This window comes from Pan paniscus, chromosome 13 (genome assembly GCF_029289425.2).
Source record: "Pan paniscus chromosome 13, NHGRI_mPanPan1-v2.0_pri, whole genome shotgun sequence".
Lineage (NCBI taxonomy): Eukaryota > Metazoa > Chordata > Mammalia > Primates > Hominidae > Pan > Pan paniscus.
The window spans coordinates 143889350-143911898 of record NC_073262.2 but is presented as its reverse complement, the minus strand read 5'-3'; the positions used below and the strand labels follow the sequence as shown (position 1 = coordinate 143911898).

The 22549-nt window shown below is 58.3% G+C and overlaps 1 protein-coding gene across 2 annotated transcripts in view; it reads right to left on the bottom strand.

The window, feature by feature from the left end:
• The window catches only part of ANO7 (anoctamin 7), a 38002-nt gene extending 15696 nt beyond the window's left edge, over window positions 1-22306 (bottom strand). Inside the window, exons 1-15 of one of the 2 annotated variants that reach the window (XM_055109315.3) lie at window positions 22152-22242; window positions 20753-20867; window positions 19661-19718; window positions 15043-15185; window positions 10548-10655; window positions 9744-9880; window positions 8652-8709; window positions 7703-7813; window positions 6513-6678; window positions 5018-5108; window positions 3398-3494; window positions 1633-1776; window positions 1426-1563; window positions 669-767; window positions 492-594 (exon numbers count right to left, since the gene is read on the bottom strand). In XM_055109315.3, coding sequence (XP_054965290.2) covers window positions 492-594; window positions 669-767; window positions 1426-1563; window positions 1633-1776; window positions 3398-3494; window positions 5018-5108; window positions 6513-6678; window positions 7703-7813; window positions 8652-8709; window positions 9744-9880; window positions 10548-10655; window positions 15043-15185; window positions 19661-19718; window positions 20753-20867; window positions 22152-22189 — 1606 coding nt within the window. In that variant the 5' untranslated portion in view covers window positions 22190-22242. Of the gene's footprint in view, window positions 1-491; window positions 595-668; window positions 768-1425; window positions 1564-1632; window positions 1777-3397; window positions 3495-5017; window positions 5109-6512; window positions 6679-7702; window positions 7814-8651; window positions 8710-9743; window positions 9881-10547; window positions 10656-14722; window positions 15186-19660; window positions 19719-20752; window positions 20868-22151 lie in introns of those variants that run through there. The other variant, XM_034955560.4, reaches the window with a different exon arrangement.
• Window positions 22307-22549: the final 243 nt, after the last annotated feature.

Here is a 22549-nt window from a genome sequence, read left to right as displayed (position 1 = left end):
CCACATTTAGAAATAGGGAGCACTGGCTTCCTAACCCAGGGATTATTTGTGTCCCACCTGGGGTGCCAAAAACAAAAAATAAGAGAAAGAAAACCAGGTGCTGTGGCTCATGCCTGTAATCCCAGCACTTTGAGAGGCCTAGGCAGGAGGATTACTTGAGGCCAGAAGCTCAAGACCAGCCTGAGCCACACAGTGAGACCCCTGTCTCTATCAAAAAAAAAAAAAAAATTCAGCTGGGCACAGTGGTCCAGGTACTGAGGAGGCTGAGGCAGGAGGATCCCTTGAGCCTGGGAGGTCAAGGCTGCAGTGAGCCATGATCGTGCCAGTGCACTCCAGCTTGGGCAACAGAGTGAGATCCTGTCTCAAAAGAAAAAAGAAGAAAGAAATAGAAATGAGAGCCGTGTGTGTCAGTGAGTGAGAAAGTCACGTTCTGGCTGGCGGCCGGCAGGGTGGGTCCCTGGTCAGTGCCTGGCCGGCCTCAGCCCACTCACCCCATCGTGTCAGGACGTGGGCCAGGGATACATAGATCTTGGAGAGGATGAGGATGAAGACGAGGTTCACTACAGACCCCGTGAGGCTGGCGATGCGAGAGGCCTAACGGGAGACAGGCCGTCAGAGCTGGATGAGGGGCTGCTCAGGGCCCCCCGAGGCAGGCGGCAGAGGCTCACCCAGGCTGCGAGAAGGGTGTTGCCCGACCTGGACACCACGATGGCCATGATGGCACGGTACAGGATGATAGACACGAGGCACATGACCACCACGGCCACCTGCAGGGGCAGGGAGGCCTGTGAGACCCTTCACGGTGTCTTGGGCACCCCAGCACCCTCAGGCCATGGCCCCGACAGCTCTTCTCGTCCACTGCTGGCCCCAGCACTGCCACCTCTAGGAAGGCCCCTGCCTCCAGCCCCGGCTGTGCTCCCAGGCTATGTCCTTCCTGCTGAGTTGCTCAGGCAGAGGTGGGGTGGGGTTAGAGTTAGAGGCTGGGCCACATCTGGGTGTCAAGGCAGCCACTGTGAGTGTTAAGAGAGCTGTCCCATCCCAGGAATTGGGGATTCCTGACATCTTGGCAGGGGTGTGAGGGGTCCTGTTAGGAAGCCCTTTGGCTGGAAGGCAAGACAGGGTGCAGTGAACGGCCCTGCTGGGGTGCCCGCCTCTCTTTTCCTTGAAACCAACCCCCTTGCTTGAAAAATGCCCCATGCCCGCACCCACGGGGAGACCCTCCCAGGCCCTCCGTATGACTCACACCTGCTCTCAGCCGGGACCCCACGGCCGAGCCCCGGCACGTGGGGGCCTCTCTGCGGGGAGTGAGGGTTCTGTGCCCAGAGGAGGCATCTGGCCACGGCACCAAGGTGAGATGGGGGACAAAACCACCCCACATGGTGCAGGAGGATGGAGGCGTGAGTGGAGGACAGGGGGACCGCATACCATCACCACGACCACCACAGAGCCGGCCAGCATGCGGCGCGCGCGGCTCCTCTTGGGGAAGTAGGGCTCGTCCTCACCCGTGATGGGGTTCGGGGCTGTCATGGGGGCCGAGGCGGCAAACTGGGGCCGAGGCCTCTCCTGGAAGGGAGCCGGTGCTCAGTGGCGGCCCTCGCCGGGTGTGACCGTGGTCCAGTGGGGGTGGCTCACCTCAGTGTCCTCGTAGTCAGAGCAGTCCCAGCGGTAGGCCAGCGTGGCACTCTTCCGCTTCCAGTACTCCAGCAGCAGCACGGCCCACAGTGCCATGAACAAGCTGAAGAACACGGTGCCGCCGTGGTCGAACAGCCGGCCGGCCTGTGGCAGGGAGCGGGGGCGTCCAGACTTGCTTGGGACTGGAGGCCCCTTGTTCCTTCCAGTGTTCCTTCCTCCTGGAATGGGAGTGTGCATCCCACACACATCCCCCGACTGTGTATTTTTTGTTTGTTTGCTTGAGACGGAGTCTGGCTGTGTCGCCCAGGCTGGAGTGCAGTGGCGCGATCTCGGCTCACTGCACGCTTCGCCTCCCGGGTTCACGCCATTCTCCTGCCTCAGCCTCCCAAGTAGCTGGGACTACAGGCGCCCGCCACCACGCCCGGCTAAATTTTTGTATTTTTAGTAGAGACGAGGTTTCACCATGTTAGCCAGGATGGTCTCGATCTTCTGACCTTGTAATCCGCCCACCTCGGCCTCCCAAAGTGCTGGGATTACAGGCGCGAGCCACCGTGCCCAGCCCCCCGACTGTGTTTTGGAAGCACAGACCCACAGAGGGAGAGGAATTTTGCCTCAGGACGGCTCACACCCAGGTCTCACCCACACCTGACTTTGAGGGTGCGATTTGGGACTTTCTGAGCTGATATTTTCATGAGGTTTTGGACCTAGAGTTAATGCTGTAAGGGGTTGAGACTTTGGAGGATGCTGGGATGAGGTGAGTGTATTTTGCACGTGGGATGGACATGAAGTTTTGGAACCAGAGGATGACCTGTAGTGAGTTGAATTCTGGCCCCCAAAAGATATGTTCGTTGGGAACCTCAGAATGTAATCTTATTTGAATAAGGGCCTTTGTAGATGTAAGGTAAGGATCTCCAGATGAGAGTACTCTGGACAAACCCTTACAAGAGGGGAGAAGAAGAACCAGCACGCAGACACAGAAGGGAAGGCCAGGTGGAGATGGAAGCAGAGATTGGAATGAGGCGGCCACAAGCCAGGGAGGACCAAGGACTGCCAGCAGCACCAGAAACCAGGAGAGAGGCCTGGGGCTGAGTCCCCAGAAGTGGCCAAGCCTGCCAACAGCTTGATTCTGGACTCTGGCCCCGGGTCTGTGAGAATAAGCTTCTGCTGTTTTAAGTCCCCATTTGTGGTCCTAGGAAACATCCAAGTGGATTCCCAGAAGTGAGGTCAAACGGCGTCTGGCCCATCAGTAGTGCCAAGGGCTCTGGGTGCAGTGCATGTGGGGTACAAGTGAGGCCCTGAGGCCCCTGGGAAGGTGGACAGACCCAGGAAGCATGCCAGGCGGGAGGGGGGACAGTGGGGCTCAGAGACTGCAGGAGCCTCCTGCCCAGGTCTTGTAAGCTGGGAATTCTGCTCAGAAGTCCAAACCTTTGGTTCTACCTGTGCCCTGGGGTCTCCAGGGTTTGTCCGCCTTGGAGCCAAGGGCCAGGTGCCCCCAGACTGCCAGAGCTAGAGTCCTGGTGTGGGGTGTCCTCAAGTGGGAAGCACTAACATGGGCCACTCTGCCAAGTGCTGGGAGGTGTGTGCCGGGTGTAACCCCAGTTCCAGGCGAGAGAACAAAGGTTAAGGAGCTCATGGAGCGTTCTGCCTTTAGCTGGTGACAAGCAGGACAGGGGCTGGTGCAGGCAGAGCCAGGACCAGGACGAGGGGAGCTGCCCTCCTCATCCCCGACTCTCAAATCCCTTACCCCACCCACTTCTTCTCCTACCTGGGCCAGGGCACAGGCACCGGAGAGCAGCCAGAAAGGGCAGTCGAGGCAAAGTGGGCACATCTCGAAGCTGTCCTTGCTGCCACACAGTTCCTGCCTGCAAGGCATGGAGCGGAGGGGTGGGAGCTAATGGGGGAGGGGGGCTGCTTGCTCCTCCCAGCCAGGCGCCTCCCATGTCCTCTCTCCCTTGTCCTCTCTCCCTTGTCCTCTCTGTCCACCACTGCCTTTGCCAGGCCCAGCATTTCTTAAAAAAAATAGTTGTTTTAAAATATATGCCATGACAATGTCTGAGTTAAGTTTCTGAATTTCAGTTCCATGATAAACTAAAACACAAGCCCATTTATTAATATTATAAGAAAGCTTACATTATTATAATAAACAAGAGTGCCAATAAAATTAGCATGGGAGCACTCCTGCCCATCTGTCAGCCTTGGAACACTCCTGTCTACCTGTGTCAGCCTGGGAGCACTCCTGTCCACCTGTCAGACTGGGAGCACTCCTGACCACCTGTGTCAGCCTGGGAGCACTCCTGTCCACCTGTCAGCCTGGGAGCACTCCTGTCCACCTGTGTCAGCCTTGGAGCACTCCTGTCCACGTGTCAGACTGGGAACACTCCTGACCACCTGTGTCAGCCTGGGAGCACTCCTGTCCACTTGTCAGACTGGGAACACTCCTGTCCACCTGTGTCAGCCTTGGAGCACTCCTGTCTACCTGTGTCAGCCTGGGAGCACTCGTGCCCACCTGTGTCAGGCTGGGAGCACTCCTGTGCAACTGTGTCAGCCTGGGAGCACTCCTGTCCACCTGTCAGACTTGGAGCACTCCTGTCCACCTGTGTCAGCCTTGGAGCACTCTTATCCACCTGTGTCAGCCTGAGAGCACACCTGTCTACCTGTTTCAGCCTGAGAGCAGTCCTAGCTACCTGTCAGCCTGGGAGCACTCCTGTCCACCTATCAGCCTGGGAGCACTCCTGACCACCTGTCAGCCTGGGAGCGCACCGTCTACCTGTCAGCCTGGGAGCGCTCCTGACCACCTGTCAGTTTGGGAGCACTCCTGTCCACCTGTGTCAGCCTGGGAGCACTGCTGTCCACCTGTGTCAGCCTGGGAGCACTCCTGCCCACCTGTGTCAGGCTGGGAGCACTCCTGCCCACCTGTCAGCCTGGGAGCACCCCTGTCCACCTGTCAGCCTGGGAGCACTCCTATCCACCTGTGCCAGCCTGGGAGCACTCCTGACTACCTGTCAGCCTGGGAGCACTCCTGACTACCTGTCAGCCTGGAAGCACTCCTGTCCACCTGTCAGCCTGGGAGCGCCCCGTCTACCTGTCAGCCTGGGAGCGCTCCTGACCACCTGTCAGTTTGGGACCACTCCTGTCCACCTGTCAGCCTGGGAGCACTCCTGTCCACCTGTCAGCCTGGGAGCACTCCTGTCCACCTGCCAGCCTTTCAGCCATGTCCACAAGGCCCTCTGTGACACTCCTGAAGACAGGCATGTGCTCACCTCACACCTCAATCACCTCAAGCACCAGCTGTCTGCACAGGACCTAGCACCTAGGGGTCCCCCCGCCCCACACCCATCTGGAGGCCCAGCACCAGGCCCCAGAGCTGTGGAGAGGGAACACTCACGTGGGTATGTCTGAGAACACCAGGAAGCAGCCCACCAGGAACACCAGTGTGCCCACCACTGCCGCTGGCAGGAGCCAGCCTGTGTAAAACCCTGTAGAGAGGATGGCAGGGGTCCACCATCAGGAACCCAGGCTTGGGGGCCCCAGGTAGGGGTCTGCACAGCCATGCTTGTCCCCTAGGGACCACCCTCAGCCCAGCTTGGGGGCTGGGGCCCTATGTGAGGAGGCCAAGAGGTACACAGCTCTCCCTGGCAGCTCTGGCACGGCCCACCCTCCTGGGCCTCTGCCCTAGACTCTGGACACCCCTACCACATTGACCCCAACACCAGTGCTGCTGGGGCTCCAGCCCACCAGGCTCTCCACCTCTGGATGCCTTCTCCTCAGCCAGCTCACTCCAACCAACCTGCCCGGGACGGACAGAGAAGTCCCTCTACGTCCTGCCCACCACAGAGGTGTGGGCCCACCCGTGTTCCAGCCCCAGGGAAACCACGAGTCATTCCAGGTGCCTCCCTCCCCACCACCCAACCCCCACCCTGGCCCCTGCCTCATCTGACCACAGCCACAATCCCTCAGTTACCCCAGGCCCTCAGCATGTACCCCCACTGCCTCCCATAGGGCTAGTCCAGTCCTGGGCCTGGTGTCCTGTCTCCTGCCTGACTCAGTCCGGGCCTGGTGTCTTGTCTCCTGCCTGACTCTCTGCTGGCCAGAGTGACTGCTGTGAAATGCAAGTCTGCCTGGAGCCCAGATCCAGCCCTGGCCCTGCTTGCTCCCAGAAGCCCCCAGCCTGGCCGTGCTGTCCCAGGGTTGCTGCTCCAGGCCCTGAGATGGCCGGGTGAGTCCTGGCACACAGGAGCTGTCCCTCTGCCCTGATGCTGTGCCCCAGCTGCCCTTCCATGCCTGCCGGCCCCGCCCGCTGCCCTGGCTGGCTCCATTGTCTGGGTCCACTGTGGGGCTGTGTGTGGGGACGAGAAAGGGCTTTGGAAGTTCTGGGGCACAGAATGAAGGGGTTGGGGCTGACCCAGGATGGGGAAGGGAGGGTGCCAAGAGCTGAGTGGGGTGAGGGCAGCCAGGACCCAGGAGGAACAGCTCTGGGGTTGCCTGGGGCAGATGGGCATCTAGAAAGTGCTGGTCTGCTTGGAGGAGATAAGAGGCTTGGCCTGGACCCAGGCAGGGGCGACCTCCCTAGGATGGAAGTTCCTGGGGTGGCCCCAGGGCCTCATGGGCCAGTGACAGTCAGGGAGGGAGTCAGGAGAGACCCCCACTCAGCACTGTTACTGGAGCATTAGGAGGCCAGGGCCCGGCATCGTCATGGTGCCCAGTTAGAGTGAGTGGGCTTGGGGGGAGCCAGGAGGGCAGCCTGGTTGAGCCAAGAGCTGCGCCCACCGTCCAGGCCCCCACGCACGCTGCCCTCCAGGGGCACGGACTGGCAAATTGTTACAACCTGACACCAACCTGGGGGAACCCAGGTGGTCTGGGGGGCAGCGGGGGAGACTCACCGAGCCAGGCGAAGTAGAGGGCCACCTTCTCCCCGAAGTACCTGCGCACATGGTCCAGGGGCTGGTACTTGTTCCACTTGCCCCAGCGCGCCCAGTGCTGGAAAAGGACTTGGCGCTGGTTGAGGCGTGGGGCCTGCGGGCCCTCTGGGGGCGTCTTGAAGGGGCCCTGGGGGCGAGCGGCCTGTGGGTAGGAGGCTCCCCCAGCTGACCCCACTGGGCACTGTTGTAGGTGCAGGGGCTTCAGTGTGGGACATGGGCAGACAGGCCTGGGAGTCTGGGATTGCTCCATGAAGAAAAAATAGAGTAATGTGGAGGGGTGGGTACAGGGTGGTCCGGGAGGACCTCTCTGAGGAGGGGACATGTGTGGTGAGGCCCCTCTGACTCCTGGACTTCGAGGGTTCAGGGCGGGGAAGGGCCTGGAGAGGCCACCCTGAGAGAAGCCAGTGGCGGTGGTCCAGGGTCCAGCACCTTCTCTGGGTTGGAGAGTCCCCAGGCTCGTGTCCTGTGCTGTGCATCCTGGGCCCTGGCTGGCGGGAGGAGCCACCCCAGCAAGGTGGGACACCTGGCATTTCCACACCCACTTTTTCATTTAACCCTCATGACGGCGTTGGGGCAGGACTGGACCCCTGGCCACGCAGCAGTGGGCTCAGGCCTGACCAGGCCCCGGATGCCCTGGCTGCCTGCAAGGCCCCTCCCCTGCTCGGCCAAGGGGGAAGCCTTGAGCGGGTGGGGGAATAAATGGCCTCCTGCTCCCCACAGTGGCTGTTTTCTCAGGGATGATGGTAAGGCTGACAGGAACAGGTGCAGCAGCAGCTGCCCTGGTCAGTGCCTGCTTTGGCATTGCCTCAGTTTACCCAGCTTCTGGAGGGGGATAGGAGACCTGTCTTTCCCAGCAAGAGAAGCTACCCAGAGAGACAGAGCCATAGCATCTAGAGCCCAGGGACCGGCCTGTTCCCGTGTTGGGCACCGCAGTGTGGGCTGCAGTCCCCGCAGAGCCGGACCTGAGGCCCCGGACAGGCCACGGGATGGCCTGATCACATCGCCGCATGTGTGTGCATTTAGTGTTCTGACTCCTGGGTGGCCACGCCGGCTGACCATGCCTGCCCCACACCCGCCTCCCTGGGGGCCAACAGGACCCAAGGGGACTCATCTCCCATACCCAGGCTGGAGCCCCCAGCCCCCGAGCTCACGTCATGCAGGGGGAAGGCGGCACTGAGGACACCCTCTGCCAGCAGCTGGTGGATCCCAAGCAGGTTTTTCTTCTCGTGGCCGTACGGGGTCTTGGCCAGGATCTCAAACAGCTGCAGGGGATGTGGAGGATGGTGCAGGTCACTTGTCACGTGATAGCAGAACAGGGAAGTCCTAGCTAGCCTGTCTTTAGGCCAAGGCCATGGACGGCCTCCCTCAGCCTTCTGGTGACAATAGCGATCTGATGGAAAGGCTTGGGACTTTGTGTCACCACCGCACACGCAGGACGCCCCTGTGCCAGGGTAGTGCTCATTCTCCCACTGTGCAGGCTCAGAGTCCTTGACCAGAGCCACACGGCATGTGGGAGTCGAGTCTGCACCTGAAGCTGGGCCCCTGCCTGGCCGTGCGCAGCCCACTCTGGACCCGCACCCTGGGTGACGGTGAACGCTGCAGCCTGGTAGTCAGCTGTGTCCAGGGTGTGCCCTGCCCCCTACCTGGGCAGCCCACATGACTGTGTGCCCCGTGGTGGTCAGCAGGGCCTCTCCTGGGTAGGCCTCAGGAACAGGCCTCCTGCCGGGGTGCCTTGGGCCTGCCCCGCCTGGTGCCACCCTTCCTCCGACGCTGCAGGGCAGGTCTGCTCCCAGCCAGCAGGACCCACCCTGCCTGGGGCTAGTCTCGGCTGTCCCACGTGTCCATAGATCCAATATCTATTTTGAGCCCTGGGGTCCCGGAGGGGAACTGGGCCCTTCCCCACCCCTTCCCAATCCCAGGCCATGGCCTGCCCTGTGTAGCGAGGTGAGGTCAGCCTCTAAAGTTTCCAAAGCCTCCAGGCTCCAGGCCTCGGCCCTCTGGTCTCAAGCAGGCCTTTCTGCATCCATGGAGGCTGGGGGCTGGCAGGATCCTCAGAACCAGGTCAGGGTTTGGGGCCCGTGGCAGGGAACCCCCACTCACAATTTGGTGCCTCTTGGTGCTTGTGAAGAAGGTGTCCTGGTTGTCACTCCCGAGGAAGCTGTGGGCATGTGAACAGTGCAGAAGGTTTGGAGGAAGCTGTGGGCATGTGAACGGTGCAGAAGGTTTGGGGCCCGGGTGCCGGCGCGCACGCAGGAGCACAGGCCTGCGGACACAGCCCTCGCCCCAGGAGAAGCAGCTGGCTCCCCGGCAGGTCAGCAGCTCCCGATGATGCCTTTTCACATCCCCAGGAACAGGAGGCCACAGCAGGCCCCCAGATACCCAGAACCCCTCACCACACACAGGGTGGGGGGAAGCAAACTGTGGTTGGGCACAGGGCAGGGCGGTGTAGAGAGGGCCAGGCTGGCCAGGGAGCCCCATCCCGTGTGCCACCCTGAAGCTCCGTCATGGGGCCGAGGGTGCTCGTGGGCAGTGCGGACAGTGACTGGGTAGGGGCCCTCCCTGGGAAACCAGAATCTTGGGAAGCCATAGGTGGGGCAACACGGAGTGAGGTTGAATTTCCCACCAGCCCCAAAAGGAGGCATCCCGTGTGGCAGAAAGGCCGCCTTCAGCACTGGTTCCCCGACAGTGGTCCCTGCCACTTCTGGACTCCCCTAGTCTGTAGGCCTGGTGCCATAGTGCAACTGGCTTTGTCCAGTAGTAATGTGTGTGGACGACACACGTGTCGTTTCCAGGAGGGAGCCAGCATGGGCCAAACGTGTCCCTGTATTCTACCTCCACAGTTGGGGACGCTGTGATGAGACAGAGCCTCCATCGCCCGGGCCCTGAGAGACCGTGGTGAGCAGGTACCGCGCCGCCCCACCACATGTGTGCCTGAGCAGGAACTAGACCTCGCGTGTCCAGCCACTGGGCCTTGGGGGGGTTATCTGTCCTGCAGCACAACCGCCCCAGCCCGGCTGACGCAGCGGCATTTGGAAATGCAGACACGCGATAAGCGTGCGCACCTGGCCTCAGATTCCCTGCCGAAAACTCCAGGTGAGGAGAGTCCTGGGGAAGCACCAAGTTCCGCTCACTCATTCACCGACTCCCACTCACTCCTGTTCTTTCCTCCGACTGGCAGAGCCCCTGCCTTACCGTGGCAGCTTGTTCACTCTGAACCGGCAGGAGTAGTACTCGGGGGGTACGTCTGGCACAACCTCCAGCAGGACGTTGGGGATGCCCAGCCATGCCAGCAGGCCAGCTGACCAGTTGGAGGCCTGGTTGGGTAACTCCTGGAAGGAAACGTCAGTGGCTCCTCCCACTCCCGGGAGGAGGGCAAATGCCCCAGGTGGGAGTGGAGGTTGTGCAAGTTTGCAAATTGGGCAATGGGCGAAGGGGCTCCAGCAGAGGGAAGGAGCGTGGTAGACCCTGTGAGGGCCCAGGTGAGCCCCTTCCCCTCTCAGGGCCTCAGGCTCTGAGGCTGCTCAGCTTGTCAATTTGTAGCCCAGAGACCCTCAAGTGGAAAAGGGGTGGGAACCGGTAAGTAGCATGTCTCTGCCACCCGCATGCAGTGAGGGTCAGGCCAGCCAGTGCGGTGGGTGGCGGACCCACGTCCAGGCCCATCTTCCTGAGGTCACCTGGAGGCAGCCTTCTCCACCCCATGTCCATAGGCAGGGCCCTCAGCAGGTGGCCTGGCGGGGGTCTGGGCCTGGAGGGGTCAGCTCAGTGCACACGCACTGTTCACCCGACCCCACCTCCCGGGAGCCCACTGTGGGGGATGCCACCACCTGCCCTGTTTGCCCAGTGAGGTTTCTTGGGGCCTGGTGTCGGGGTGGGTAGGAGGAGCCCCTGAGGCCTCTGAGCAGGGAGCCCTCCTGAGGCTGTCGGCACTGGCAGCTGAACGCAGTGTGTGGGGACCGGGACCTCCAGGCCCACTCTGTCCCCATGCCTCCCACGTACCTGCAAGGGCAGCTTCAGGCGCAGGTCTTCGGCGTAGTAGCAGAGCACAGCCCAGGAGGCGCTGAGGAGGGCGTAGTGCACTGTGGTGTTCCCGTCCTGGACGTCCTGCTGTAGGCACCCAGGGCTCCGTGAGAGCCTGAGGGTGCATGTGTGGGGACATGTGTGCACGTATGCACATGTGTGTGTCCATTCGCACTCTTAGGAAAAGACTGGCATTTCTGTAGCCGTGGTAACAGCTGACTTTGAATCTCCTATTTGATACATGACACCTACTCCCATGGATACGCCTCTGAAAGCCAACCGGGCCTCGACAGCCCCGTTTGGGAGTCGGCCCCAGCAACAGATTTGCTGCAGACAGCACGCTGTTGGGACCGGCGTCACCTGCAGCCTCCCCTAAGGCTAGGGAGAACCTTGCCCTGCTGGCCAGACTATGCTGACGCACGCCCACCTCCTGGCTTGAGGGGCAGTGCCTCCAGCTTTTGGTTTTCAACATCGAACGGTCGCCTCACCTTTGATCAGTCACCAGGTGTACATGCATGCTGTGCACAGACATGTTTCCGTGTGTATGTGTGTGTACATATAGGTGAGCACTACTGTCTATGTTCACATGTGCACATGTGTGCCAACATGTGACAGGTGCTCCTGGAGCCCGGGGTGGGTTGAGACAGGGATCTGATTCAGTCCAGTGCACAAGTGCCTCCTCTGAGTGCATAACTGCTTTTCAGCACCACCCCCTTTAGTCCAGTGGCCTTCAGCCCTCACAGCCATCTGGGGTTCCCTAAGTGCCAAAGCCCCGGCCCCACCTTGGGCGAAGTGAAACAGAGTCAAGGGCAGACCCTGGCCCCCAGCTGGCCGTGATGTTCTGTGAGAGCTGAGAACTGTCCTGCAGACCGAAGACCAGGCACACTTTGGGCAATGTGCTGGGGCCACCGGCGTCCCCTGCAGTAGTCCCCCCTGCCCTCAACTAAAGGGCAAACCTGCTCGAGTCTGGATGATGACCTTGAAAACTCATGGGACCACGCCACCCAATCAGCTCTGTCCATAATAAAAGCAGGTGTCTTTCACCTCCACCTCCCAGACACTGAAGCAGATCCAAACTCAGGAGCGGGGTGGCTGTTAGCTCTGTGGGCTCCATGTGCCAACACCTGAGAAGGACTGGAAGGAAGCCAGGGAGAGCAGGGCAGGGAGGGGCACCCTGGGGTGGGGTGATGTGGCAAGTAGGGGCTGCTCCCTGTGTGTTCTGGACAAGGAGTAGGCAACGTGGGAATGAGAAGGTGGGTGAGAGAAGAAAGGCATGGAAGGTGGAGGGGAGTCGGATGCAGGACTAACTCAGTCCACAGCAGGTTAAAACCAACCAGGACACCATCATGACCAGGACAGCCAGCCAGGACTGGGGAAAGATGTCTGTCACACACGCCACCAGCAATGGCTAAGTGTCCAGAACAGACAACAAGCTCCTAAGCCTTAATAAGGAAGAGGCAGGTGAGGCCGGGCGTGGTGGCTCATGCCTGTGATCCCGGCACTTTGGGAGGCTGAGACAGGCAGATCCCTTGAGGTCAGGAGTTCATGACCAGCCTGGCCAACATAGGGTAACCCCGTCTCTACTAAAAATACAAAAATTAGCTGGGTGTGGTGGTACACACCTGTAATCCCAGCTACTCGGGAGGCTGAGGCAGGAGAATCACTTGAACCCAGGAGACAGAAGTTGTAGTGAGCCAAGATCACACCACTGTACTCCAGCCTGGGTGACAGAGTCAGACCCTGTATAAAAAAAAAAAAAAAAAAAAAAGGGCAGGTGACTTGAGAGGCTAAGGCAGGCAGATTGCTTGAGCCCAGGAGTTCCAAACCAGCCAGGGCAACAAAGTGAGACCTCATCTCTACAAAAAATTAGCCGGGCATAGTGGTGTGGGCCTGTAGTCCCAGCTACTCAGGAGGCTGAGCTGGGAAGATGGCTTGAGCCTCGGGAGATTGAGGCTGCAGAGAGCCGTGACTGCACCACTGCACTCCGGCCAGGGCAACAGAACAAGACCCTGTCTCGTTAGGCCTGGCGCGGTGGCTCACGCCTGTAATCCCAGCACTTTGGGAGGCCGAGGTGGGTGGATCACAAGGTCAGGAGTTCGAGACCAGCCTGGCCAACATGATGAAACTCCATCTCTACTAAAAATACAAAAATTAGCCAGGCGTGGTGGCAGGTGCCTGTAGTCCCAGGTACTCGGGTGGCTGAGGCAGGAGAATTGCTTGAACCCGGAAGGCGGAGATTGCACTGAGCCGAGATCGCGCCACTGCACTTCAGCCTGGGAGACAGAGCAAGGCTCTGTCTCAAAAAAGAAAAAAGATCCTGTCTCAAGAAAAAAAAAGAGAAAGGCAAGTGACCCAATAGAAAAAAGGGCAAAAGACACAAAAAGGCAATTCACAGTATTGGTAACATAAATGGACCATAAATGTGAAAAATGCTCGACCTGCAGCACTATTCACAACAGCAAAGACATGGAATCAGCCTCAGTGCTCATCAGTGGCGGACTGAATGAAGAAAATGTGGTACCTATGCACCACGGAATACGACGCAGCCGTAAAAAAGAACAAGATCATGTCCTTTGCAGGAACGTGGATGGAGCTGGAGGCCATCATCCTTAGCAAACTAACATAGAACAGAAAACCAAATCCTGTATATGCTCACTTATAAGCGGGAGCCAAACAATGAGAAGTCATGGACACAAAGGGAACAACAGACACTGGGGCTTACTTGACGGAGGAGGGAGAGAAGCAGAAAAAATAACTATTGTGTACTAAGCTTAGTACCTGGGTGACAAAATCATGTGTACAACAAATCCCCGTGACATGAGTTTACCAATATAACAAACCTGCACATGTGCTCCTGAACCTAAAGTAAAAGTTAAAAAAAAATCTCAACTTCTTTAAGAAGCAGGGAAAATGCAAATTAAAACCTGGTTGAGGCCAGAGGCGGTGGCTCATGCCTGTAATCCCAGCACTTTGGGAGGCCGAGGCGGGTGGATCACCTGAGGTCAGGAGTTCGAGACCAGCCTGGGCAATACGGTGAAACCCCGTCTCTACTAAAAATACAAAAATTAGCTGGGCATGGTGGTGGGTGCCTGTAATCTCAGGTACTCGAGAAACTGAGGCAAAAGAATCTCTTGAACCCGGGAGGTGGAGGTTGCAGTGAGCCGAGATCTCGCCATTGCACTCCAGCCTGGGCAACAGAGCGAGACTCTCTCTCAAAAACAAACAAACAAACAAACAAGCACACAAACCACGGTGAGCCACCACTATATCCCAACTGGTTGGTAAAACGTTAAAAGTCTGCAGTATCAAGTGTTGAGAAGATACAGAGCAAGGGGCCTCAGGCCACTGCCGATGGTGGAAATGGGGCCACCACGTGGGGAGTGGTTGGCCATATGCACATGCCTCGGCCCGGCACCCCTACTCCCAGAAGTCCCTGCACACAGGCACAAGGACACACACACACACACACACACACACACACACACACGAATGAATTGACAGTAGCTGATTTTCATAATCATCCCAGACTGGGAACAAGTCAAATGCCCATTCTCACGGCATCCATAAGCAAAGACTGGCATTCACATGAGAGCTGCCTGCGGCAAGGCAAGGGTGGGCCCCGGGGCAGCAGTCACTGGCAGCAGTGAGGCCCGCAGGAATGACCCCGCACATGATTCAGCTCTGCCAATCTCAAACAGACAAAGCCAGGCTGTATTGCTTGATGATGTAAAGTTGGCACTAAAATGGTAAAGAAACCCCAAGTGGGATGAATATAAAACTCAGGATCGATTACTCTGTGGAGAGGGAGAGGACAGGTGACAGCACAGCCTGCTCCTGGGGACAGAGGAAGGTGGTCAGAGGAGGGCAGAGAAGGAAGGAGCCGCTTGGACAGACCTGGCAATGAGCGGGGGACACAGCAGGGTGAGAGCTGGGCTCTGCACCCCAATCCCCAGCTGCCCCAAGCCCCACCTGCGCCTGCCTGTGCCCGCACACCCAGCATCCTCACGCCTAGTTCCTGTTTCTCACGCTCCCCAGACCTGTTGCTTAAATGATTCTAAGTGGTACCTACCATTATCACTGAAAGCAAACATGTGAAAGGACTTTTTAAGCTGTTAATTCTATAAGCACACTGAGAGTCATAAACACAAATGACACGCCTACCCAAAAGCTTTAATGTTGGAGATGGGACAGGTGAATGGCAAAAGTAGTGTCAGAGTTTTCAGGTGACCCTGAGGGCTCCGACTTCCATGAGAGAGCTGAGTGTGCAGGAGGGATCAATGTTTACCTCTGCCTCTGGACAGCAGCTCCCTAGCCACACGGAGGAGCTCACGGTGGCTGGGGGATCCAGCAGGACTTTGGGGCCTGATCTGCTCTGGGACTCTGGACACCATGCCCTCAGGCCTCATGCGGCAAGGTCATGGGTCACTGAGTGGACGCAGGGCCTAGGGCCCTGCCCATGACCGCCTCCACGTACCTGGTCTACACACAGCCCAGCCGCACGAAGATTATCCAGAAAAGTCTCCCGCCAGGTCCTGTGCATGTCTGTTCTGTCCCGGGCGGCACTGTCCTGCTGCCGGTCTAGCTTCAGGTCCTCCTCCCAAACAAGGACGAAGTCTGCTGGGAGCCAACAGGGACAGAGGCAGGAGCCTGGCTAAATGGCAGTGGCCGGCCCAGAGAAGGGATGCCAGCATCCCAGCCGGGACGCAGTGGGGAGCCAGGCACTTGGACACTCAGGGCCGGTTCCTTCCCGATCCCCTCTCTGGTCCCAGCCAGGGCTAGGAGGACTCCAGGAGCACTTCCAGGTTCCAGGACAGCCCTGCATTGGCCTGGGTGGGGAACGGAGGCCTGGAGAGGGGCTGGGTATGGCCCTCTGAGATCCCTGCTATGGTGCTCATCCCTGCAGGGTAAGTCCCAGACTCCTACAGGGGTCTTTAAGGACTTCAGGTGCAAGTCACTGTCAGACTTCCCTCCCTGCCACAGAGAATCATCAAAGCTGAAGAAAGTTTCCGAAGCCCCTGATTTTCTGGCATGAGACAGCAATGGATGCTGGGCTCAGGCCCTCCAGAGAAGAGGAGCGTGCGAGGTGAGCCTTCCCTTCCCTTCCCTTCCTCCTGGGGCATTTCCCAAACGACAGGGAGGGCAATAGAGCCCAAGCAGAGGCATTGGTGGGTGAAGCGAATGGGCGTTCGAATTAGGTGCTGCTAAGGGGGCTGGAGCTTGGGAAGAAGACGGAGCCACCGGGTCTGTGAGAAAGTCCCCCAGGTCCTTGGAGCACCAAGCTATTCACACACAGAGGCAGCTGCTGGAGGCCCATGGCTGACAAAGATTCCAGAGGGATACACAGTGCTGGGGAATCTGAGCTCCAGCTGGAACACGCTGGTCATCCAGCAGAGACTCGCAGGCCATACCCGAGGAGTAAGGACAACGGAGTCCCCTTAACTGCAGGGGATCTATTCCAAGATCCCGGTGGATGCCTGAAACTGTGCAGAGTAACAAGCCTATATATACTGTCTTTCCCTATACATACCTATAATACGTACATACCTATGATATACATTCCTATGGTGAAGGTTAATTTATGAATTAGGTAAAGTAAGAGATGAACAATAACTAATAATAAAACAGAATAATTATAACAAAATGCTGCAGTAAAAGTTATGTGAATGTGGGCATTCTGTCTCCCTCTTTTAAAATATCTTATTGTGGCTGGGTTTGGTGGCTCATGCCTGTCATCCCAGCAATTTGGGAGGTCGAGGCAGGTGGATCACAAGGTCAGGAGATCGAGACCATCCTGGCTAACACGGTGAAACCCCATATCTACTAAAAATACAAAAACAAAATTAGCTGGGCGTGGTGGCCGGCACCTGTAGTCCCAGCTACTTGGGAGGCTGAGGCGGGAGAATGGTGTGAACCCAGGAGACAGAGCTTGCAGTGAGCTGAGATCACGCCACTGCACTCCAGCCTGGGCAACAGGGCAACACAGCGAGATTCCATCTCAAAAAAAAAAAAAAAAAAAGGAAATAAATAATTTCTATATACCTATGACACATAGGCAGTGAAATTTTCCAAGTAATGCTATTTGGAATACATCTACTAAAAGATGTGCAAGATCTCACGAAAGCAGCAAAAAAAAAAAAAAAAAAAAAAAAAAAAAATTAAAGGCCAGGTGCGGTGGCTCACACCTGTAATCCCAGCACTTTGGGAGGCCGAGGCGGGCAGATCACTTGAAGTCAGGAGTTCGAGGCCAGCCTGGCCAACATGGCGAAACCCCGTCTCTACTAAAAATACAAAATTAGCCAGGCGTGGTGGCGCATGCCTGTAATCCCAGCTACTCGGGAGGCTGAGGCAGGAGATCACTTGAACCTGGGAGGTGGAGGTTGCAGTGAGCCAAGATCGTGCCCTTGCATTCCAGATGGGCAACAAGAGCGAAACTCTGTCTCAAAAAAAAAAAAAAAAAAAGAAAAAGAAAAAAAGAAAGAAAAAAAAGAGAAATTAAAGTAGACCCAAATAAATGGAGAAAATACCATATTTGAGGATTGAAAGACTCACTTTCTAAATATGGGAAATAATACATCAGGCATATGTTAATCCCTTTGACACAAAACAGAACACACAAAACTGACAAAACTTTAACAATACCAGGCCAAATGGATTTTAAGACACAAAGCATGATTATGGATAGACAATTTTCTAGGCACAATTAATATTGATAAAAGGCATGATTTTCTCAGAGGATAGAATATATTCTACCTTTATATGAAAGTTTAAAACGATTGTATCTCGGGAGGTGCCGTCTTGGAATGAAGGGTGAGGAGCTTCTGGTAGCAGGAGATGTGGTCTGAGGGCCTGGTGGGGCTGGGAGGGAGGGGTGGGCCTGTGGCTGCGCAGGCAGCTGTGAGGATGCCTTAAGCCTCACACACACAGAGGGGGCGTGTGGAGGATTTTGAGAAAATAAGGGCTGTCTACGTTTTAAAAAACCATCTTAGGCTGGGCGTGGCGGCTCACACTTATAATCCCAGCATTTTGGAGGCCAAGGCGGGCGGATCACCTGAGGTCAGGAGTTCAAAACCTGCCCGACCAACATGGCGAAACCCCGTCTCTACTACAAACACAAAAATTAACCGGGCGTGGTGGTGCGCACCTGTAGTCCCAGCTGCTCGGGAGGCTGAGGCAGGAGAATGGTGCGAAGGGAGGCAGAGGTTGCAGTGAGCCGAGATTGTGCCACTGCACTCCAGCCTGGGTGAGAGTGAGACTCCGTCTCAAAAAAAAACAAAAAACAAAAAACCAACCAACCAAACAAAAAACCATCTTAACCACATTCAAGTGTCCAGGTCATTGGTACTAAGGACATTGACATTCTTGTGCAGCCATGACCACCATCCATCTCCACCGAATCCCTACGCCCATTAAGCACTAACTCCCCCTCCCCCTCCCCAGCCCCTGGCACCCACCAGTCTACCTTCTCTCTCTATGAATTTGACTCTCTGGGGACCTCATATAAGTGGAATCACATTTGTCCTTTTGTGACTGGCTGATTTCACGTAGCATACTGTCCACAAGGCTCATCCCCGTTGCAGCCTGTGTCAGAATTTCCTGACTTTTTAAGGCTGAATAAATCCGTTGGATGTAAATACCACATTTTGCTTATCTAGTCATCTGTAGGTGGACACGTGGATGGCTTCCACCTTGATATGGGCTGAACTAAGTTTCTCCAAAATTTGTATATCAAAGCCCCACCCCACAGTCCTCAGAATGAAACTGTATTTGGAGATTAGGTCATTAAAGACACATGATGGCTATTAGGGTGTGCCCTAATCCATGACAACTCGTGTCCTTATAGGAGGAAGAGACCCCGGGGGTGTGAGGACACAGGGAGAAGGCGCGTCTGCAAAAGCGAAAAGAGAGGCCTCTAAGCCACCAGCCCTGCCTCACCCTCACCTCCGGCTTCAGCCCCAAGACTGTGAGAAAAGAAAGTTCTGCCATCTAAGCCCCGCAGGTCGTGGTACTTTTTTTTTCTTGGAGATGGAGTTTTGCTCTTGCTGCCCAGGCTGGAGTGCAATGGCGCGACCTCGGTTCACCGCTACCTCCGCCTTTTGGGTTCAAGCGATTCTCCTGCCTCAGCCTCCCGAGTAGCTGGAATTACAGGCATGCGCCACCACGCCTGGCTAATTTTGTATTTTTAGTTTCTCCATGTTGATCAGGCTGGTCTCGAACTCCTGACCTCAGGTGATCCACCCGCCTCGGCCTCCCAAAGTGCTGGGATTACAGGCGTGAGCCACTGTGCCTGGCCCAGGCTGTGGTACTTCTTATGACAGTCCCAGCAGACGAATGCACGCCTTCCAGCTACAGTGAATGATATTGCGGGTGTACAGATATCTCCCCAGGGCCCCCATCCCGTGCTCGTGGGCGCTCACCCAGGGAGGACATGCTGGCTTTTATGGGAACTCTGTGCTGAATTCTCTGAGGAACTGCTGTTTTCCTTAGCAGCTGTACCATTTTACACTCCCTCCAGCAATGCACAAGTGAGCCAGTTTCCGCTTATCCTCATCAACACTTGTGATTTTTTTTTAAGTAGTAGCCATCCTAGTGGGAGGAGGTTAGGGTCTCTCTGGTGCTGAGGGGACAGCAGGGTGGGCGGGGTGGGTGCTGGGAGCCCGGCTGGTGCTGGTGCAATCCCCTGGAGTTGGTGGTAGCTCCGGGCAGACAGAGGCAGTGGGTTGGGGGTGGATCAAAGATTTTGAAGGTACAAAAGGGGTGGAGTGCAAGAGATAAGAGTCAGAAATGACCTGAGTTGTGGCTGAACAGCTGGAGGATGGTGGAGGGGACTGGAGCAGGAGGGAGGGGGCAGCCCTGTCCACTCTCCAGAGCCCTTCCGGCCCCACCCCCTCAGTAGGGAGCCCCCTTTCCTGCTGTTCTTCCTGCTGTGGTTTGCTCACCCCGAGGCCCTCACCCCAGTGCCCCATCCCCAAGCAACTGGCCCCAGAGTGGCTACTGAGGAGGCTACCCCAGCCTGCTGCCCCTGGGGGCACCCCTGTGGTGTCCCCACCCTCAGGACCAACACGGGTGTGGTACAGGTGCTGGGAGGGACTCACCGATCCGGGGCTTGGCAGGGCTCCCAGCTCTGCAGGCGGCCGCTTGCTGTCCACCTGGCTGGAAGGCATGGAGGATGGAGAAGCATATCAGCATCAGCATCTGCCCGCGATGACTACACCCACCCCGCCCCACCCTGAGGCCGTCCTTGCCTCCAACCCGTCCCCGCCCTGCCCCAGAACACTCAGGACCACAGAAGAATGTTCGGCGGGTGGGTAGGGGGTGGAGGTCAGGGTGGAGGGGGAAGCCCCGCTGCTGTGTGGGGGCACAGGATGCGCAGGCGCGGGGAGCGGCAGGCAGGGCCAGAGGGCACCACCAGCCCTGGGCCTCCAGCCGGCTCCCCTCCTCCTTGGGCCAGGCCCATGGCAAGGGTCAGGTTGGTGGGAAGCATGGCCAGGACCAGGGGTGCCTGCCCTGCTGGCCTCCAGGGGCAGAGGGGAGCCAGACTGCTCCCAAAGGGGCCCTGAGGACAGAGTTGGCCATGGCGACCGAGAGTGTCTGGATGCTCGGGGTGAGAGGCCTTGTGCCCTCCTTGGAGGCTCATCTCAGCTGTGCTTGGGGCGGCAGGAAGGGGTCCCGTGTCCACCCGCAGGCTGCTGGGGCAGACGTGTGGCCCAGGAGAACCAGGAAGAGGGCCCTCCACGGCCAGGGCCTCCCGCATGGCCTTGAAGGCCCGGGACCCAGCCTCTCCCCACAGGCTCACAGCGTATCCATGGCCTCCTAGTGACAAGGTGGAGCCCTACAGATGGCCCTGGGTGCTGCTGTGGCCCTGCACTGACTGGGACTGGCACCACAGGGAGGGCCCCGCCCTGGTCTTGCCTTTGCCTGGCCAGGCCCCCCTTACCCTCCTGGGGCTCCTGTCTGAACATCAATGGGTTCTGCTCGGTTCTCCGCAGCCAGGCCGGGCCAGGCGGGCGGTGATCTGACTGTGTGTGCTGAGGACTGGGTGGCGAGGGCTTGGGGGTTGCCAGGGGATGCAGGGGAAACACGGTGATGCCCATCCACCCCCAGAGGCTCTGGGCCCAGGGTGGGGGCACAGACCCAGGCAGGGGAGGACCTCTCAAGTCGCACCACAGTCTCCTGGGTGCTGTTACCTCCGAGGCGTGGGCTGTGCTCCCGTAAGAGCCCCTCTTCTCTGCCTCAGCGGGGCTCACATCGATCAGGACGGTGCTGTCCTCTTCCTGGGCCCGTCGCCGCAGCATCCTGCTCCTGCACCCACCAAGGCCGGGTGGGGACGGGGGTCAGAGAGGGGATGCGTGAGACCCGTTCCTGGGGCCACCACACTGCCTGCAGTGAGCTCACTTTACAGACTCGACTCGGAGTAGAATGGGGCTGGGCTGGCTCGGCAGACTCTCCTGGCCATGAGCACATGGAGAACCCCCTAGCCGGCCACTAGCTCCAGGAAGAAACCAGTGCCGGGGCGGGAGCGTCTGGCAGGCCTGGCACAGCAGGCGTCTGTCTGTCCATCCAGTGAGTGCCCGTGTCCCCCAGCCCTGAATGCCGTCCACTCTGCCTGGGTACTCAGTGGAGCCTGAGAAGGCCCAGAAAGGTAGGCATGGAGTACAGACACCTCTCCCTCTCTTATCTGTAGGGTGGAGCCATGTGAGCCAGGGACAGGAAACCCCTCAAGTCGCCTGCCTTCGCTCATGGCCTGAGGACCCAGTGCCAGGACCCATAGGCCCTGAGCTCCCCAGCAAGGCGGGCCTGATGGAGCCCGGCCTCACAACTCTTGGGGGTCCCAGCTTCCTCCCGCACCTTTGCCCCGGGGGTCTCTCTCTGTGGGAGGACAGGTGCTGTGGCTGCTAGTCTCGGGCTGGCAAAACGGGGCCAGGAGCACGACATCTGTGGCCCTGGAAGGAGAGGGTTCGAGCTGGGGCTGGCATTTGGAGCTGCGATGATGACCGGAGGGTGTGACCATGGAGGCGCCGCAGGAGGTCGGAGGGGCAGCCTTCTAGTTCTACCCTTCGCTTCACATTAGCGGAGGCCCAGAGGGACAGAGACTGAGCCTGGGCCGCCTGCACCTGCCTAACCCTGAAGCCTGAGCCAGGTCTCAGTGTTAGGACTCGGACCCGGCCCCAGGCTGGGAGCCTCACTACGGACTGTGGGGTGTTCCTGGAGGAAAGTCCCTGAGGAGTTTCGGCCACCCAGCAGCCCCTCATGCCCCCATCCTGCTGTGGTGGGCAGGCGGGCCCCTCCTCAGAGCTCTCTGCAGAAAGAATGGGGATGCCCCCACCCCAACGAAGGGCTCCATGGGGGAGCCCCTGGGCAGGCAGGAAGCCAACCCCAGCTGGGTGTACCCCGTCCAGAGCCGCACTGAGCGTGTGTCCCTCCTCGTGCCCCAAGGGGCTTTGGGGACCAGGGCGGGCCCTGGCACTGCCTCCCCACAGGCCAGGGTGTGTGAAAGTCCCGGTGGGCTGGGGTGCTGCCCTGCCTCCCTAGAGTCCAACGCTCCACCTTCTCCCTGTGGCCCACACGTCTAGGCTGGGTCCCCACCTGGCACAGTGGCTTCCGGAAGAGGTCTCGGAGGTCATGGCCCACCTCTCAGCGTGAGCCTGGTCTCGGCAGTAGAGTCCCGTCCTCACTGCGGGACAGAGGGTGGGGAGGGGTGGCCCTTGGAGCCCCGCCCAGGCAGTGGCAGCCATTCGCATGCCCTCACCTTGCCTGCAAGTGGGCCAGGAAGCAGGCAGGGGAGGTGCCCAGCACAGCTGGCCAGGGCAAGGCTTCCCGGCTCCTGGAGCAGGATCTATCTTTGTTTAAATAGGGGGTGTGGGGCTCAGAGCTGCAAACAGAGGCAGCCCACTTGGCTGGGCTTTCACACACCCACATGCAAATGCTGCCGTCCTCCTGGGAACCTTATTTGCTTAGAGATTTCAGGGCTGGCATCAGCTGCC